Source organism: Vipera berus (genome assembly GCF_964194415.1).
Source record: "Vipera berus genome assembly, chromosome: 2".
In the NCBI taxonomy this organism is placed as follows: Eukaryota; Metazoa; Chordata; class Lepidosauria; order Squamata; family Viperidae; genus Vipera; species Vipera berus.
In genome coordinates this window covers 108,919,111-108,939,223 of record NC_138203.1, presented here as the reverse complement: position 1 = coordinate 108,939,223, position 20,113 = coordinate 108,919,111, and the positions used below count along the sequence as shown (strand labels likewise).

Sequence of the window (20,113 nt, the reverse complement as noted above, 5' to 3'; positions counted from 1 at the left end):
GAGTGAGTCCCTCCTCCTGAGATGTGGTTCTCGGGTTCAGATGAGCTTGTTGCTTACATACCTGGCGCCCAGCTGTGTGGCAACAGCTCTGCCAGAGCTGCTCGACACCCTCTCAGGGTTGGTGGTGGAGTTCCCCAGGCTCATAGTGCTGGGTGACTTCAACCTGCCTTCCCTGGGAGGGTCATCGGAGCTAGCCCGGGAGTTCATGGCCTCCATGACGGCCATGGACCTGACTCAGGTAATTCAAGGCCCGACTCATGTGGGGGGTCACACTCTCGACCTGGTGTTCCTGCCTGGACTGTGGTTGGATGATTTGGGAGGGGGTTTACCAGTTGTTACTCCCCTGTCATGGTCCGACCATCATCTCCTGCGGCTGGTCTTCCGTTATGCCACCCCCCGCTGCTGGGCGGCGGAACCAACTAGATGGTTCCGCCCCAGGCGCCTAATGGACCCTGAACGGTTCCAGATGGCGCTTGGGTCTATACCTATCGCCCTCACTCACAGCCCAGCTGATGCCTTGGTGGATGCCTGGGAAAGGGCGGCCACTGAGGCACTCAACTGTGTTGTACCCTTGCGACCTCTGACCCGGCACAGATCCCGTTGGGCTCCATGGTTTTCTGTGGAGCTCCAGGAGATGAAACGTCGGAGACGGGGTCTAGAGAGTGGTTGGAGGTCCAGCCGTTCCGAATCTGACCGATTGCAGTTAAGAACCTTTATAAGGTCTTATCTTGCTGCGATGAGGACGGCGAGGGCTAATTACTTCGCCGCCCTCATCGCGTCCGCAGATAATCGCCCGGCCGCCCTGTTTAGGGTGACTCACTCCCTTCTTAACCAGGAGGTGAGGGAGGATCCCTTGCAGGGACGAGCCGAGGAGTTTAGTCATCATCTGACGGACAAAATCGCTCAGATCCGGGCCGGTTTGGACTCTGACTGGGCGGAGTCTGACGTGGAGGAATCGGACGGTCTTCAGCATGTTATCTGGACTGAGTTCGATCCTGTTTCCCCTGATGATGTGGACAGGATCATGGGGAGGCTGAGCTCCACCAGTTGTTTGTTGGATCCGTGCCCCTCCTGGCTGGTTTATGCAGCTCGGGAGGGGACACGAGGCTGGTTCCAGGCAGTAGTAACTGCTTCTTTGAAGGAGGGTGTCTTCCCCGCCGCCTTGAAGGAGGCGGTGGTGAGACCCCTCCTCAAAAAGCCTGCCCTGGACCCGGCTGTTTTAAATAACTATCGTCCAGTCTCCAACCTTCGCTTTCTGGCGAAGGTTGTTGAGAGCGTGGTGGCGCATCAGCTTCCTCTGTTCCTGGAGGAAACTGATTATCTGGACCCGTACCAATCGGGTTTCAGGCCCAGGCACAGCACGGAGACGGCATTGGTCGGGCTGGTGAATGATCTCTGGCGGGCTCGGGACAGGGGTTGCTCCTCTGTCCTAGTCCTATTAGATCTCTCAGCGGCTTTCGATACCATTGACCATGGTATCCTACTGCGGCGTCTCAGGGGGCTGGGAGTGGGAGGCACCGTTTTATGGTGGTTCTCCTATCTCCTGGGCCGCTCGCAGTCGGTGTTGACGGGAGGGCAGAGATCCACCCCGAGGCCTCTCGTTTGTGGAGTTCCTCAGGGGTCGGTTCTCTCGCCCCTCCTGTTCAACATCTATATGAAGCCGCTGGCGAGGTCATTTGTGGTTTCGGGGTGGGGTATCATCAGCACGCTGATGATACCCAACTTTTTTTCTCCACCCCGAACCAACCCAGCGATGCCCTCGCCATGATGTCCCGTTGCCTGGAGGTGGTCCAGGTCTGGATGGGGAGAAACAGGCTTCGTCTCAATCCTGCCAAGACTGAGTGGCTGTGCATATCGGCATCTCGGGCTAACCAAACTATTCCACCTTTAATGATGGGGGGTGAGGTGTTACCCCCCGTTGATAGGGCTCGCAACTTGGGCGTCCTCCTGGACTCACGGCTCAATTTTGAAGATCATATAGGAGCCGTGACCAGGGGGGCTTTTGCCCAGGTTCGCCTGGTGCGCCAGTTGCGGCCCTATCTGGACCGGGAGGCCTTGTGTACGGTCACTCATGCGCTCGTGACCTCTCGCCTAGACTACTGCAACGCTCTCTACATGGGGCTGCCCTTGAGGACCACTCAGAGGCTTCAACTGGTGCAGAATGCGGCCGCGCGAGTTGTGATGGGGGTTTCCCGATACTCCCATGTAACACCTCTACTCCGCGAGCTGCATTGGCTTCCGGTTGCCCTCCGGGTGAGATTCAAGCTGCTGGTGATGACCTATAAAGCCCTGAATGGCTTGGGTCCGGGATATTTGAGGGAACACCTGCTGCCAGCATCAAGTTCCCTTCGTCCAGTGCGCTCACACAGGGAGGGCCTTCTCTGTGGGTGCGCCTGCCCTCTGGAACCAGCTGCCCGTGGAGCTCAGGACTGCCCCTGACCTGCGTTCATTCCGCCGGGACCTGAAGACTTGGCTCTTTGAGCTCTCCGGCCCAGGCTGAGAATTTTTAACTGGGGTTTTTATTTTCAGGGATAATTTAATCTTTTTAATTGTCTTTTAACTTTTGTATTTTGTATTGGTGTGATTTTAAAATGCCCTGTAAACCGCCCTGAGTCCTTCGGGAAAGGGCGGTATATAAATCTAATAAAATTAAAAATTAAATTAAATTTAATTAATTAATTAAATCTATGAGCTCTGGCTCCTTTCTGGCATAATATAATTATTTTGTTTTTTTGCTGTTGGGAGATAAATTAGATAAAGAAGACTGATTACAGCTATTCTCAGCAATTAAACAGCTTGGATTCCAGCAAAGGTGGATTTGATTGAAGTAATTCTATACAGAACATACTATGTTCTTTCAAAAGATTAGTAAAATTTGTTCCAATATACTTCTTTTTTAAAAAAAAAATCTTGTTCATACAAAGCTTTTAGCATGTATTGCTAATCAACATGGTCCTAAGGAAGAGATAAATATACAAAGTTCTTTATGATCCTGATGAAAAGTCCTGAAAATATTTACCTTCCAAAATCACAAAGTTTTAGAACAGCTGTGTCAGGGTCCAACAAAAGATTTTGTGGTTTTATATCCCGATGACATATTCCAAAGGAATGGATATAAGCTAAACTTCGGAATAATTGATACATATACAACTGTAACATAAAAAGCAAATATTATGATAATACTTTCCATATCAAAACACTGGCAAATAGTAATTTTTATAAGATTTTTATAATACTTGAAATACTATCTCAATAAGCATTTTTTCTTTATAACATACACATTTACTTATCTTACAAAACATTTTTTCACATTTCTTTTGCTACAGCAGGTATAGTTCAGATGTTCTTCAACTGCAACTTCCAGTAAGCCACAACAAGCATGGCTAATTGTAAAAAATGCTGCATTAGGGAAATCAAAGCAGTTAGGTGCATAGAAATTATCATAATGATACAAAAATATAAAAGTTATCTAAACTCCCATCATTAATATGTTTTTCTCACATTGGACAAAATCTATTTATTATAACACAACCTTATTTGTAGAATATTAAGAACATGTCTTTATATTATTCTATATAAAAGTACATATAAGTCAGGGCTTTTCAACCAGTGGTACAGGTACCATCTGTGGTACATTGGCACCTGGCAGGTGGTACGCGACCATCCTAAGTGGTAGCAGGGGAGGGGAATAAGCTGAACTGGTGGCAGCACCACACAAGCCTGAGCAAGAGATGGCTGGAGCTGCAGGGCTGCCAGGGCTCAGTGGAAGCACTAGGATCAGTGCCAGGCTCCAGCTGGAGCTCAGTGCTGATCCTGGTGCTTCTGCTGAGCCCAGAAGAAGTGCCGATCAGCTGGAATGTTGCAGCATCTCCAGGGTCTTGTGATTTACAATCAGATGCTTGGCAACTGATTCATATTTATGGCAGTCACAGTGTCCCAGGGTCATGTGAAGTGACCAAAACCTGCTGCAACCACTCAGCAGATGGGGGAATAAAAACCAACCCCCATCCCACCCCCACTGCCACTCCTCAACAGAAATGCTCACAATAATGAAAACCTCAGACAGGAGGAAGAGTGCCATCAGGCAGGCAGGCAAGGGTCTTGCTCGGCTGTGGCTTGGGGGGCACTTTTTTCAGCGCCATTGTAACTTCGAACAGTCACTAAGTGAACTGTTGTAAGTCGAGGACTACCTGTACTTCATCACTTTTTTCTTTTTTTGGTCATCAAGTTTTTGACACCTTGGTAGGCGACTGGTGGTACTCGGATGTTGCCATATCCTAAAAGTGGTACAATGGGTGAAAAGGTTGAAAAGCCCTGATATAAGTCATCCCCTTTGGAAAAAGCTAACTAAATTTACCTGAAATGCAATCAAAAGGAACTTGGAATGTCTTATTCAGTGCAAACATAAAATAAATTATGTGTCTCCTGTTTGTTGGAATATTTTCAAACAGAAGCTTAATAGCCATTACCAAAAATAATTTAGCACACTTGTACACTAAACTTGTACAACTCCTCCATTCTATGCTGGATTAGGGAGGGAGGGAGGGAGGGAAGGGAGGGAGGGAGGAAGGAAGAAAGGAAAGAAGGAAGGAAGTTCTCATGAAGAGAGGGGTTAACACTGGGCAGTTAAAAATTAAGTGGGAACTAAGCTAGTCACTTAGCAAGGGGAGAAGTGGAAACGGAAAGCCCCTGCAAAAAGTTTGGAAGTATTAGAATGTTCTGAGCATAAAGGGCTCTGTCTCCATAAAAATATAACTCATGTATATATATCATAAAGATCACTATTAAAAAGGAGTGAATAGTCTAGTAAATAGCATCAAAAGCCATTAAATGGTCCAAGAAAAAAAGGCCCAGCATCTTTCAATCCAGGAGTAAAGGAGCACATATCAGGACGCAATGAAGCAAGCAAGGATTGCAAGAGTGGTGAGAGAAATTACAGAGAATTTCGACATAAGAAAAGGCGCAAGACAAGGATGTCCACTATCTTCATTTTTATTTATTTTAACTTTGGAAGTTTTAAATAGAAATATTAGACAAGACCCAGAAATTAAAGGAATAGAAATAAAAGGTGAAATTTATAAATTGCAAGCATTTGCAGATGACTTGCATTCATCCTAGAGGAACTTTTAGAGATGATTCCTAAATTATAGGAAAAGATAGAACAGTTAGCAGGACTGAAGATAAACAGAGAAAAAAATAAAGTTATAGTTAAAAATCTTACAGGTAAAACAAAAAAAAGTCAGAAAACATAGAATTACAAATAGTCAAAAATACTTGGGAATATACCTGACAGCAAGATGTTGAACAATAAAAGATAACTATATAAAATTACTGAATCAAATAAAACTTGACTTGGAAAAATGGAAAAACTTGCAATTGTCAATCTTAGGAAGTATTGATATGGTGAAAATTATTATATTACCAAAATATTGTTTTTATTTCAAATGATACCTAAAAAATTGGAGAATTTTTTTTAAGACTTAAATTCTCTAATTTTAAAATTTATTTGGCAAGGAAAGAAAGATAGAATTAAACTGAAAATTTTAGAAGAAGCTAAGGAAAATGGAGGTTTTGGCTTGCAATAATGGGTTTTATATTATCAAGCACCAGTACTAACATGGGTAAAAGAATGGATAAATAAATAAAAGGTTGTTGTATTTGGAGGGACATGACTTACAACTCAGTTGGCACACTTTCCTATGGTATGGGAAAAATAAAATTCATAAATATTTTCAAAACCACTATATTAGAAATGCATTATTACTAACATGGGAAAAATAAAATGTAAAATATACTTGAAAATTCCAGGATGGCTTTCAGCAATGGAAGCATTTGTACATGCAAATTTAGTCAAAAATGGACATATATTCTAAACTCTGAAGGGAATTTAAAATCTAAACAAGAGATGGAAAATCAAGGTACTGATCTATCGTGGTGGGCATATTTAGAAGTGCAAGTGAAATATGATAAAGATGTTACAATTGTACAGATTTTATAAAGTAGACCTTGTTTGATTAGATATTATTAACCTCTAATGAGAAACTAATTAAGAAAATGTTAATTTTTATTGAATTTGAAAATGGAAAATGAACAAGTAAAAGAAACAATGATAACATGGGCAAAGAATTTTGGATACAATATAGACTTGGAGAAATGGCAAAACTTGTGGGAAAGAAATTATAAATTGACAACGTCAACCTCTTACAAAGAAAACTTATATAAAATGTTTTATAGATGAGAGCTGAATGCAACAAAATTTCATTTTAATGTATGCAGATTCATATACCTTCAAAGTGACAATAAAATTATTATTTTATTCTAAATAGAGCCCCAAGTTCCACAAATCTTTCAGAAGGTGAAAAGTCAATCACCCACGGTCAGCATCAATACCAATAAAACAAATTGCAAAATGGAAAGAAGAAAAACAAAAGAAAGGGAAACAACAAGCAAATAAAATAAAATGTGAAAGTACATGGCGCCTGCCCTTTGGAATCAGCTCCCCCGAGAACTTCGGATGGCCCCAGATCTCCGGTCCTTTCGTCGCGACCTAAAGAACATACCTTTTCCAACTGGCCGACCTGGACTGAAGATGGGGTTTTAATATTGTTCTAATTTTATTGGTTTTAGTAAATAATCAATGGGGCTTTGTAAATTTAATCTTTTCTAATATTTGTATTTACTGTTTTTATTGTTGTTTTATTGTTGTTAGCCGCCCTGAGTCCTTCGGGAGATAGGGCGGCATATAAGTCCCATAATTATTATTATCCATTACGGAAGTGGTGGATATTCTGCTAATAGGGACTAAGGAGAAATAATAGGAGTTACAACGTTAGAGCATACGGACTCCAAAGATAAAAGGATGGCCTTCCTACTAAGTAAATTCACTTCCAAAACTTTCTGAGTGGTACAAATACAGACAAATAACATAACCAAGAATTACCAAGTTTTCAATTCTTTTCACTTACCTTCACAAATATCATGGGGAGTGTCTGTTTGGCTCTACTATAATGCCTTGCCACTCTGTATACTGTCTCAGGAACATAGTCCAACACCAAATTAAGATATACCTCATCTTTCTGGAAAGGAGAAAAAGCAAGAAAATAAGAAAAACAATAATAAGGTATCATAACATTCATTACTATTATAGCGTAGTATGGTTTTTCAAGCACGTATAGAAATTTTTAAAAACGTTTTGTTAAAATTTGTTATCTGATAAATGCAAATTTTACTTATGCAAATAAGGTTATATAAGGAATGCAGTGAAATTCAATCCTATCCTATTTCAACACCAAATTATCATATAGTTTTTTATTTGAAACAGAGGTATAGAGATATGAACATTATGAAGTAATCTCATCTACTACATTAAAGGGAAAGAATAAAAAAAGAGGGAAAGTGACCAAAGAGCTCATGAGGAACTAAATACTGAAATATATTATAAGTGTGTTAAACCCCCCCCCCAACATTTTAAACATTCAAAATGTAACCTAAAACAGATTCTATCTCCTGAAGGTACACTTACCTTTTGACCTATAGCAGGGGTATCAAATACGTCACGTGACATTGTGAGTTTGACACTCCTGACCTATAGTGTCATGATGTAACATTTACTTAACTATTAAGAGGAGGTCTGCTACTAGTTAGAATATCTCTTTCTCTTTATCCACTTTAATCAGCTTCTTTCTCAAAGCACAAAGATTAATGTATGAGAAATATATGTGTTGCTTTCAACTACATGTTTGTTCCACCAAAACGAGCCAGACTGCAAATATTGCTTCAAATATCCTGTCTTCTATGGGTTTTTTTTATAAATATGTCAAAGTATTGATTTAACAGCTAGCCAGCTTATGTAATGTAAGATGTAATAATGGAAATGACTCAGCAGGGTCTGTGTCTCTTTAAGAGCCTTTGAATAAAGGGAAGGCTCTGCTGATGTGTTCTTGCATACATTTATTACACATGTTAGGTCATGCAAGTTACATTACACGTTAGGTCATGCAAGTGCTGCAAAGGATGCCAGACCTAGCGGAAGGACTACACATTAAGCCAGGAGTGACAAACTGCTGGCTCATGGGCCAGATGCATCATGCCAAAACCAAGCCCACCCCATTGCCAGCAATGGAAAAGAAGTCGCAATACGTCACAACATATCATGTGATGTTGCAAGTTTGATACCCCTGCATTAAGCAATGCAACACATATTTTGATTGCGCTATTTGTAAGGAGTCAAAGTCCAGAGTGTATCCTGTAGGTAAGAAAAGCTCAAGGCAAACAAACAGAGTTTTGCAGTTAATGTATGCTAATTTAATTGGTCTTATAGTGCCCTCTCTAGAAGGGACTAGGTACATACTAGTCTTAGTAGGTGACTACACCAGATATGGGTTTTGCTATTTATTAAAGAGCAAAACAGAAATTCTGCAACAGTTCAAGCAATGGGTGAACTGTGTAGAGCATAAATATGGCCATAAAGTATACCAGCTGCAAACAGACAGGGGAACAGAGTTCATGTCTGACAATTTCCAAAGGTGGCTGAGGAACTTAGGCATAAGGCATAGAAGTACGAATCTGTACTCACCAGCAGAAAATGGAGTGGCTGAATGGAGGAATGGCGTATTACAAACTATGAAAGACTCACTGCTGACAGATGCAGGAATGACTAAACCGTACTGGGGGGACACCATGAAAACAGCCAACTAGCTAGTAAACAGGGTGTGGAGCGTTACTATCAATGAAACTCCATATTACCTGTTATATGGAAGGAAATCTTCACTGGCTCATCTAAGGACATTTGGCAGTTATGGTTTGGTGCTATTCCCAAAAGCACCAGAAGGAAGGGACAGAAAAAGGCCAGGAAATTTAGGTTTGTTGGATAAGAGCGAGGTTACAAAGAATATAGATTCACAGATGGAACAAAGAAGGTTGTGATTTCAAGGTCTGCTAGTTTTGCAGAACAAAACAATTGGGACAGGGTGTATGCTAACACCGAAGTGTTCATGCCAACACATAGCACCAGTTCTCAGGAAGGAGAGACTACACAAAGCCCAATGAAGGAAGAACAGAATAACAGATTAGAAATAGTAGAATTAGAAGATGATAGACCTGAGGTAAAGAGAGAAGTCACAGGGGTTGAGTTTCCGGTGACGTCAGTGAAGGATAGACCCGGGGGAATGATTCTCCTCTCCCAGGTCCGATTTTTGCCTGCCGGTGGGTCCAACTGGACTGAAAGTCGTCCCAGACAGGTGGCTATCAAGGGGTGACGCTTTGAAGACCGCGGGTCGGCGGTAGCCGGCTCACTGGATCCACAGAAGCCCTTGGAATCAGCAAGAGAAAAGGCTGACTGCATTTATGCAGTCCGCCATTACCAGCTATTCATCAGAGATGAAGAATCTTTTGAAAAGTTTTTTATTAGTTTTTATAAGGTTAAAGAAGAGGGTAAGGGAATGGGGGTTTGAGATAGGGTAGGGGAAAGGTTGGGGAAGAGGGTTCAATATTTGGCAAACAGCATATTGTCTGGGTAAATATACATAAAGGTAAAGGTAAAGGTTCCCCTGCACATGCGTGCTAGTCGTTTCCAACTCTAGGGGCCGGTGCTCATCTCCGTTTCAAAGCCAAAGAGCCAGCGCTTGTCTGAGGACATCTCCGTGGTCATGTGACCGGCATGACTAGACGCCAAAGGCGCACGGAACGCTGTTACCTTCCCACCATAGTGGTCCCTATTTTTCTACTTGCATTTTTACGTGCTTTTGAACTGCTAGGTTGGCAGAAGCTGGGACGAGTAGCAGGCGCTCACTCTGCTACACGGCACTCGGGATTCGACCTGCCAAACTGCCGATCTTCTGATCAACAAGCTGAGCATCCTAACCCACTGAGCCACCGTGTCCCTAAATATACATAAATAAAGGTAATAAAGCTAGTAATAACAATGATAGGTATAATAGATTATCAAAAATACTAAATTTTCAATGTATGGTATGATTCTTACTCAAATAAATTCAAAATTGCATATCACATTCCCTTCTCTCTAACTTGCTTATCTAGCCATTGATAGAATTTATTCCAAGTTCTATAGTAAACTGAAAGTTCTTTTTCTTTAGTGTCTAAAGTTATTCTATCCATTTCTGCACAATCCAATATTTTCTTAATTAATACTTCTTCAGTCAGTGACTTTTCATTTTTCCAATATTGGGCATACATAATTCTTGCTGCTGTCAATACATGTAACATCAAGTATCCACTCTCCTTGTCATAGTTGGGGCCTATCATTCCAAAGAGAAACAATTCTGGTTTAAATTCTATTTGTTTTTTAATCATCTTCTCCAATCATAAATGTATCTTAAGCCAAAACCTTTTTGCTTTAGGACATGACCACCACATATGGTAATAAGTACCTGGTCTTCGATTACATTTCCAACAAACATTTGAAGTATTTTTAAACATTTTAGCTAGTCTCACTGGTGTCATGTGCCATCTATAAAACATTTTATACAAATTTACTTTATATGATACAGCTTTGGTTAATCTAATATTTCTGTCCCATAGCTTTTCCCATTCTTCAAGCTCTATAGTATGTCCAACATTTTTGCCCATATTATCATTGTTTCTTTAACTTGTTCCTCCTCCATCTTAAGCAGTAATCTATAGAGGTTTTTAATCAACTTTTCATCTGTTTTTAGCAATGTAAGATCAAGTTCTGTCTGTTCCTTATAGAGCCCCGTTGTTTTCACATCTTTTTCATATCTTGATTGGATTTGTAAATATGGCCACCATGATAGGTTGTTGTAAGTCTTGTCTAGATTTCAATCTTCCTTCATTGTCCAATAAGTCTTCATATGTTACAAGTTTATCATAGTTAATTAAGTTTGGGCAAGCAAAGGCTTCCATTGTTGAAAGCCATTCAGGTATCTTAGTATAATTTTTTTTAATTTTTTCCCATTCCAAGAGAAGTGCATTTCTTATAGCATGGTTCTGAAAGTATCTATGCTGTTTATTCTTTCCATACCACAGAAAGGCATGCCAGCCAATCTGCAGGTCATGCCCCTCTAGGTATAGTAATCTTTTCTCTCTAAGTGTTATCCATTCTTTAATCTACGTTAAGATAGCTGCTTGGTAATATAATTTCCAGTCTGGGAGTCCAAGTCCTCCCCTTTCTCTAACGTCCTATAGCAATTTCACTTTAATTCGTGCTTTTTTCCCTTGCCAAACAAATTTCAATATTATGGTATTCAGTTCACCAAAAAAGGCTTTTTCTAATTTTACCAGAATGGTTTGAAATAAAAAAAGTATTTTCGGTAAGATATTCATTTTAATTGTAGCTATTCTCCCAGTGGCGTAGCGTGGGTTGTCAGCACCCGGGGCAATTTGCGCCCCCTAACCCGGTGACGTCATGGCACCGCCGAAAAGACGCGCCCCGCAGCGGCGTAGACTTTCCAAGAAGAGTTGCGCGCATGCGGGATGCTTCCGGGTCCCTCTCAAGGGCGGCTGGGCGGGGCTCCGACCTGCAAGAGCCGCTGCATTCAAGCTCGCACGTGAGCCCCGCTAAATAAAGCCACGCATGCGCACGAAGCTAGGCCAGCTGGCCGGCGGGTCCGTCTTCGCTCGGCCAAGCCTGCCGGGGCGCCTGCGGGGCGCTTGCGGTTGGCCTGAGCCTGGGCGGAGAGTTGGGCGCTTCTATTTATTTTATTCAGTTTATGTGGACGCCCATCTCACCTGCCGGACTCGTTTTGCTTTGCAAGAAAGAGCAGCTCGAGAGCGGAGCCAAGCCGACTCTGTGCAGCCCTTGGGGCTCCCTGAGCAGCTCAGTGCGAGCGCGCCCCCCCCAGATGTTGCGCCCGGTGCGGCCGGCCCCCCCTGCACCCCCCACGCTACGCCACTGTATTCTCCCCAATATTGACAGAGATTTTTCTACTTTTCTAAGTCCAATTTTATTTGTTTTAATAATTTTGTATAGTTGTCCTCTTTTACTGTTATACATCTTGCTGTTAAATAAATTCCCAAGTATTTAACTTTTTTAACTATTTGAAGATTTATTTTTCTTGCAAGTTGCGTTTTCTGTTTTTCTGGCTCATATTTAAGTGATTGTCCACTAGGACTCCAAGATCCCTCTCACAGTTGCTACTATTGAGCAAGGTACCCCCTATATTATACCTGTACATTTGGTTTTTCTTGCCTAAATGTGGAACCTTACTTTTTCCACCATTGAATTTCATTTTGTTAGATAGCACCCAGTGTTCAAGTATGTCCAGATCCTCCTGTATCTTAAGGCCTGTCTTCTGGAGTGTTGGCTATTCCTGCCAGCTTGGTGTCGTCTGCAAATTTGATGAGTTCCCCATTTATCCCTTCGTCCAAATCGTCGATGAAGATGTTGAAGAGCACTGGGCCCAGAACAGAGCCCTGGGGCACCCCACTACATACTTCCCTCCATGTACTTCCCACTACATATTTCCCTCCTGTACTAATTTAATTCCATTTTATTCTTTTTTGTACTGTTTTAATTGCCCTGTGAACTGCCCTGAGTCCTTCGGGAATAGGGCGGTATATAAATTCAACTAATAATAAATAAATAAATAAATAAATAAATAAATAAATAAATAAATAAATAAATAAATAAATAAATAAATAGATGCAGTTCCATTGAGGACCACACGCTGAGTACGGCCTCTCAGCCAGCTACGAATCCATCTGGTGGTGATGCTGTCTAACCTGCATTTTTCTATCTTATAAAGTAAAAGGTTGTGATCTACTTTATCAAATGCCTTACTGAAGTCCAAGTAAATTATATCCACAGCATTCCTCTGGTCCACTAATTTTGTCACTTTATCAAAGAATGCAATAAGATTTGTCTGGCATGATCTGTTTTTGACAAACCCATGTTGGCTTTTAGTAATGACTTTGTTTGCCTCTAGGTGCTCGCTGATTTGTTGTTTGATTATCTTTTCCAGAATCCTCCCAGGTATTGAGGTCAGGCTGATAGGTCTGTAATTTCCTGGATCCATTTTTTTTTCTTTTTTGAAGATGGGAACATCAGCTCTTTTCCAATCCTCTGGTAGTTTCTCAGTGCTCCAGGATCTTTGAAAAATATAGTTCAGTGGTGTTCTTCCAGTATAAAGACCAAGTCATCCATGAATGCTTGCAATTTATATGTTTCACCCTTTATCTCCAGTCCTTTGATCTCAGAGTCTTGTCTAATATTTCTGTTCAATACTTCCAAGGTTAATATGAATAGCAATGGGGATAAAGGACAACCTTGTCTTGTGTCCTTTTTAATATCAAGGTTTTCTGTGTAGTCTCCATTTACAATTATTCTAGCAGTCTGTTTATCATAAATTGCATAAATCGCATTCATAAAATTTTTCCCAAAATCCATTTCTAGAAGTTGCTGAAACATAAATTGCCAATTTAAGTTATCAAACGCCTTTTGTGCATCAAGAAATATCAAAGCCATCTGTTTGCCTGGATGGGCTTCATAATAGTCTAGAACGTCCAAGATTGTTCTTAAATTGTTTTTTATCTTTTAGGCAGAAAGCCTTTTTGATCTGTGTGTATAAATTCAATCAAAAATTTCTTAATTCTTTCTGCCATTATCAAGGCAAAAATTTTATAGTCTACATCTAGCAATGAAATTGGTCTGTAATTTTTTAAATGTATCAAATCTGTATCTTCTTTGGGTATTAAAGTGATATTAGCTTCAGTCCATGTCTTTGGTATTTTGGTTTTTAGGAGAGTTTCATTACAAAGTTCTTTCAGGATCGGAGTAAGCACATCTTGTAACGCAGTGTAATATTTTGTAGGTAGTCCATCTGGCCCTGGAGTCTTGTCCTTTTTTTGCCTTTTTATAGCTTCTATAGTCTCCATCATTGTTATTGGTTCGTTCAATATATTTCGAATATTCTGAGGAATTTTCGGTAAATTTGCTTTTATTAAATACTGGTCTACTTTTTCCTTAGAGATTTCCTTTGCTTTATAAAGTGTCTCATAATATTCTTTCACAATTTTTTTCATTGCATCGTTTTGAAACTGTATTTCTCCTTTTGTATCCTGGAGTTTCTTTATTATTTTCTTTTTTTTTTGCCTTTCTCAATCTATATGCTAGCCACCTTCCTGGCTTGTTAGCATTTTCAAAGAAATTCTGTTTAACCCGTTTAATCTTTTGAGCCATTAATTCTGTCTCAGCTAAGTTTAATTTGTGCTTTATTATTTCCATTTGTTTCTTGAGTATTACTTTATCTGGATCTATTTGTAATTCTAATTCTAGTTTTCTAAGTTCCTCCCTCAACTTTAATTGTAGTTGTTTCTTTTCTTTGTTCTTCTTAGCAATATACGTTATGGCCAGGCCTCTAAAATATGCTTTGGCAGTATCCCCAACATTTTGAAGTGATGTTTCTTCCTTCTTGTTTATTTTAAAGAAAAATTCCATTTCTTTTATTGCTAGTTGCAGGAATTCTTTGTCCTTCAGTATTGATGTATTTAGAGACCATCTAGGTTTCTTCTTAATTCCTTTCCAGATCATTTTTATTGGATTGTGGTCTGCCCAGTCATTGGTTTCAATTTCAATTTCTTGAATCATCAGTTTCAAGTCCAACGACATCTATATCATATCAATTCTTGACCATGATTTGTGTCTATTTGAGTAAAATGTATATTGTAGTTTCTCGGGGGGTGTTTCTCGCCATATATCTAGAATACTAAATTCTTCTATCATTTTTGAAAATGCTTTAGGTAGTAAATTTCCTCCTTTCTGTCCTTGTTTAGCACTTTTATAGTCCAAAGTTCTATCCACTATTGCATTAAAGTCTCCCATTATACAAAAGTTTTGGTAGTTTGAGTCTAATATTTTCTTATATAGTTCAAGATAAAATTGTTCTTGTTTGTCATTAGGTGCATATATTCCAATCATTAATATCTGCTTTTGGTCCATCATTATTTCAACCATTAAAATTCTCCCCTCATCATCTGCATAAATTTGTTTAGGCATCATCTTTTCTTTGATATAAAAAGCTACTCTTCTTTTCTTTTGAGATGATGTTGCAAAGTAAAGTTTGCTGATTTTTGGTTGTTCTAAAATTTTGGTATGTTGCCTCCTAATATGGGTTTCTTGAAGACAAATTATATCCATTTTTAATTTTTGTAAGTGTGTAAAATTTTTCCTCCTTTTGGAGGGGGAGGGACGAAGAATCTTAAAGCGGCAGCAAACAGCTGATCTGGGTGAGAATACTTTCTCCTTTCTCACTAGAAGTGGATACCAGATTGGCAAATAGCTCTTTTACAGCTTGAGAGTGATGCCTTTACTTTTAGGGAGGGGGTGGAATTCTTTCTTCTTACCCCCCACCCCCCCCCCAAACATAAGCAGCAGTTTAAGCTTTTTGGCAAATTAAAAACTTCTATATTCTAAAGCTGTCTGAGGCATAAGACAATTTGGGAAGCTCTTGCTCTTATAGATTTTTTTTGTGGTTGCTTTTTGTTTGGAAGTCACTACAATTTTTATTTTTAAAATCTTTTAAACTTTTACTTTTATTTTTACTGATTATTTAGTTTTACTGATTATTTTTTCTTTTTTTTCAAATGTACTGGGAATGGACCTCTAGTGCTACCTTGTGATGAAATTGAGAACTACGTCCAGCTTCCCTTGACTGGAGCTTACTAAGATTAAAATTTTGGCTGTATGCCCAGACATTGCTTATCTGAAAGTCCTTGAAAATGTTGCTGCAGAAAAGACTGTCTTTTTGTTTTACGGGGCTTTACAAGATAATAAAATAAAATTTGGAGCCATCTGACTTCCCTGGATTACAAATAGTGTGTCTTGGAACTATAACAAGCTGCTTTAGAAGAACTGAAAATTAAGGAATTGCTTAGAACAGAATTTGGTGGATTATAATTTTAACACTTTTGTCCCTTTTTTTCCTTTTGGAGCATTTTCCCCCTCTTTTTTCCCCCTTCTTTTTGCCCTGCTGCTATTTTTATTTTTTATTTTTCCTCCTTTTTTTCTATTTGCAACTACTTTTTTGGATTGCCTCTCCTAACTAATAGGAGCCTATTGGATTATAACATTTGGCCATTTTGGCTACCTGGTGGATTACAATATATGAAGTAAAGACAAAGATGTGTGTTTCAAATCTATCCAAACTGGGATAAAAAGGTTCCTCTGCTCCTGCCTCGACTTCTGCAAGTCCACGATACCAGAGATCAATTACGATACAGATTGGACACACCACTTAAAGCATCGAAGTTCTTCAACAATCACAGAGCACTTCTGCAAAGAGGTGATCCTGAACCCAAGAAATAAGAAGAAACTGCAGTTGAAGGAGCGGCTAATCAAACAGAGGAGGAAGAAGTCAAAAATACGTACTCAGAAGAAGGAACAAGACCAAGAGATCAGAGACAGATAAGATCTGTTTAATCAACAGATTAAACAGTCCAAACAGAATTTGTTTGAAAATGCTTATAAGCCAGGGAGATGGTTAGCATAGATTGAAAAAATAAAAAGAAAAAAGAATGATAAATAAGCTACAAGATTCAAAAGGAGAATTACAGTTCCAAAATGATGCAATGAAAAAAATCATCAAAGATTATTATGAGACACTCTACAAGGCAGAAGAAATTTCTAAAGAAAAAATACAGCTGTACTTAAAAAAAGCAGACTTGCCAAAAATTCCGGAGAATATTTGAAATATATTAAATGGAAAGATATCAATGATGGAGATCATAGAAGCCATAAAAAGGCAAAAAAAAAGGATAGGACTCCGGGTCCAGATGGACTTCCCACAGAATTTTATACATCATTACAAGATATATTAAGTCCGACTTTGAAAAAGCTGTGTAATGAAATCCTTTTGGAGGCTAAAATACCAAACTCGTGGACTGAAGCTAACATTACCTTAATGCCTAAAGAAGACACCGATCTCACACAAATAAAAAATTATAGACCAATATCGCTATTAAATGTAGATTATAAAATTTTTGCTTCGACAATGGCAGAAAGAATTAAGAAATTCTTGACGGAATTTATACACACAGATCAAAAAGGCTTTTTACCTAAAAGACAGATAAAAAATAATTTAAGAATGATCCTTGATGTGCTAGAACAGTATGAAATCCATCCAGGGAAACAAATGGCACTAATATTCCTTGATGCACAAAAAGGATTTGATAATTTAAATTGGCAATTTATGTTCCAGCAGTTGGTGGAAATGGATTTTGGGAAAAACTTCATAAATGCTAGCCATACAATTTACCATAAATAAACTGCTAGAATAATTCTAAATGGAGACTATACAGAAAATTTTAACATTAAAAAAGGTACAAGACAGGGATGTCCATTATCCCCATTGCTATTTATATTAACATATTGAGTAGAAATATTAGACAAGATGCAGAAATTAAAGGATTGGACATAAAAGATGAAAAATATAAATTACAAGCCTTTGCAGACGACTTGGTTTTTATATTGGAGGAGCCACTTGAAACAAGTACTAAATTGTTGGGAGAAAATAGAAAGCTTTGGAGAAGTGGCAGGTCTGAAAATATGAGAAAAGACTAAAGTATTGACAAAGAACTTAACAGATAAACAGAAAAGTCAACATACAAAAAAGACTAATCTGCAAATAGTTAAAAAAGTTAAGTACTTGCGAATCTATTTAACAGCAAGATGTGCAACACTAAAAGATAACTATGAAAGATTGTTAAAACAAATAAAACTGGATTTGGAAAATTGGAAAAATCTCCGTCAATGTTAGGTAGAATAGCTACAGTGAAAATGAATATCTTACCGAAAATACGCTTCTTATTCCAAACGATCCCTGTAAAATTGGGAAAAGGTGTTTTTTTTTTGATGACTTGAATGCAACAATATTGAGATTTATCTGGCAAGGAAAAAAGCACGAATTAAAGTGAAAATGTTACAAGAAGCCAGAGATAGTGGAGGATTTGGACTCCCGGACTGGAGACTATATTATCAAGGAGCTATTTTAACATAGCTTAAGGAATGGATAACGCTTAGACAGTGCTTTTTTTGTAAAAGAAAAAGGTGCCGGAACTCACACATGTCATACAACCTGCCTTGCCTACCCTACAAGGTTCCATCCAAAAAAGTTGCCGGAACTCCATTCTGAGCATTCTATAAGAAAAAAAGCCCTGCGCTTAGAAATAAAAGACTATTGTACCTAGAGGGACATGACCTACAAATTGGTTGGCATGGAATAAAACACACATATATTTTCAAAACCATTTTATAAGGAATGCACTTCTTTCAGAATGGGAAAGAATAAAAGAGAAAATTTATATTAAGTTACCTGAATGGCTTTCAACAATGGAAGCTTTAGCTTACCCAAATTTAATTAACTATGATAAAGTCGTGACTTATAAAGATATTTTGGATAATGAAGGAAAACTGAAAGATAGACAAGATTTACAACAACAAGGTATTGATCTAGCATGGTGGCCATATTTGCAAATTCAAACGAGATATGACAAAGATAAGTAAACAACAGGATTCTATAAAGAACAGACAGAATTTAATCAAATATTGCTAAAAACAAATGAATAGTTAAGAAACTTTATAAATTTCTGCTAAATTTAAAGATGGAAGAAGAACAAGTAAAAGAAACAATGATAACATGGGCAAAGAACTTTGGAAGATTGGAAAAAACTATGGGAAAGAAATATTATTGTTGTTGTTGTTGTTAGTTGCGAAGTCGTATCTGACCCATTGCGACCCTATGGACAACGTTCCTCCAGGCCTTCCTGTCCTCTACCATCTTCTGGAGTCCATTTAAGCTCACACCTACTGCTTCAGTGACTCCATCCAGCCATCTCATTCTCTGTCGTCCCCTTCTTCTCTTGCCCTCAATCTTTCCCAGCATTAGGCTCTTCTCCAGTGAGTCCTTCCTTCTCATTAGGTGGCCAAAGTGAGTTTCAGCTTCAGGATCTGGCCTTCTAAAGAGCAGTCAGGGTTGATCTCCTCTATGACTGACCGGTTTGATCACCTTGCTGTCCAAGGGACTTGCAGGAGTCTTCTCCAGCACCAGAGTTTAAAGGCCTCAATTCTTTGGCGCTCAGCCTTTCTTATGGTCCAAATTTCACAGCCATACATTGCATAGCCTTGACTATACGCACTTTTGTTGACAGGGTGGTGTCTCTGCTTTTTAGTGTGCTGTCTAAATTTGCCATGGCTTTCCTCCCTAGGAGCAAGCGTCTTTTAATTTCTTGGCTGCAGTCCCCATCTGCGTTGATCTTGAAGCCCAGGAAAATAAAATCTGTCACTATTCTATTTCTATTTAATAGAAATATTAAATTAACTAAAGCAGTGCCATATAAGGAAAACTTGTACAAAATGTTTTATAGATGGCATATGACACCAGTAAGATTAGCGAAAATGTTTAAAAATACTTCAAGTAATTGTTGGAAATGTAAACAAAGACCAGGTACTTATTACCATATCTGGTGTACATGCCCTAAAGCAAAAATGTTTTGGGTTAAGATACAGTGGGACAAAAAAGTATTTAGTCAGCCACCAATTATGCAAGTTCTCCCATTTAAAAAGATGAGAGAGGCATGTAATTTTCATCATAGTTATACCTCAACTATGAGAGACAAAATGGGGGGAAAGAATCCAGGAAATCACATTGTAGGATTTCTAACGAATTTATTTGCAAATTTTGGTGGAAAATAAATATTTGGTCAATAACAAAAGTTCATCTCAATACTTTGTTATATACCCTTTGTTGGCAATGACAGAGGTCAAACGTTTTCTGTAAGTCTTCACACTGTTGCTGGTATTTTGGCCCATTCCTCCATGCAGATCTCCTCTAGAGCAGTGATGTTTTGGGGCTGTCGCTGGGCAACACGGACTTTCAACTCCCTCCAAAGGTTTTCTATGGGGTTGAGATCTGGAGACTGGCTAGGCCCCTCCAGCACCTTGAAATACTTCTTACGAAGCCACTCCTTTGTTGCCCGGGTGGTGTGTTTGGGATCATTGTCATGCTGAAAGACCCAGCCACGTTTCATCTTCAATGCCCTTGCTGATGGAAGGTTGTTTTCACTCAAAATCTCACGATACATGGCCCCATTCATTCTTTCCTTTACACGGATCAGTCCAAATGCTCTCTAGCAAACTTCAGAC

General features: G+C 39.3%; 1 protein-coding gene across 7 annotated transcripts in view; it reads right to left on the bottom strand.

The window, feature by feature from the left end:
* Nucleotides 1–20,113, bottom strand: part of GSK3B (glycogen synthase kinase 3 beta) — a 165,164-nt gene that overhangs the window by 74,844 nt on the left and 70,207 nt on the right. For all 7 annotated transcript variants that reach the window (XR_014025055.1, XM_081317168.1, XM_081317165.1 and 4 more), the window contains 2 exons: nt 6,966–7,076; nt 3,020–3,150 (listed from right to left, as the gene is read on the bottom strand). Coding sequence is in view for 6 of the 7 variants with exons in the window: in XM_081317168.1 (XP_081173294.1) it covers nt 3,020–3,150; nt 6,966–7,076 (242 nt within the window). In the remaining variant the exon portion in view is untranslated. The remainder of the gene's footprint in view (nt 1–3,019; nt 3,151–6,965; nt 7,077–20,113) is intronic.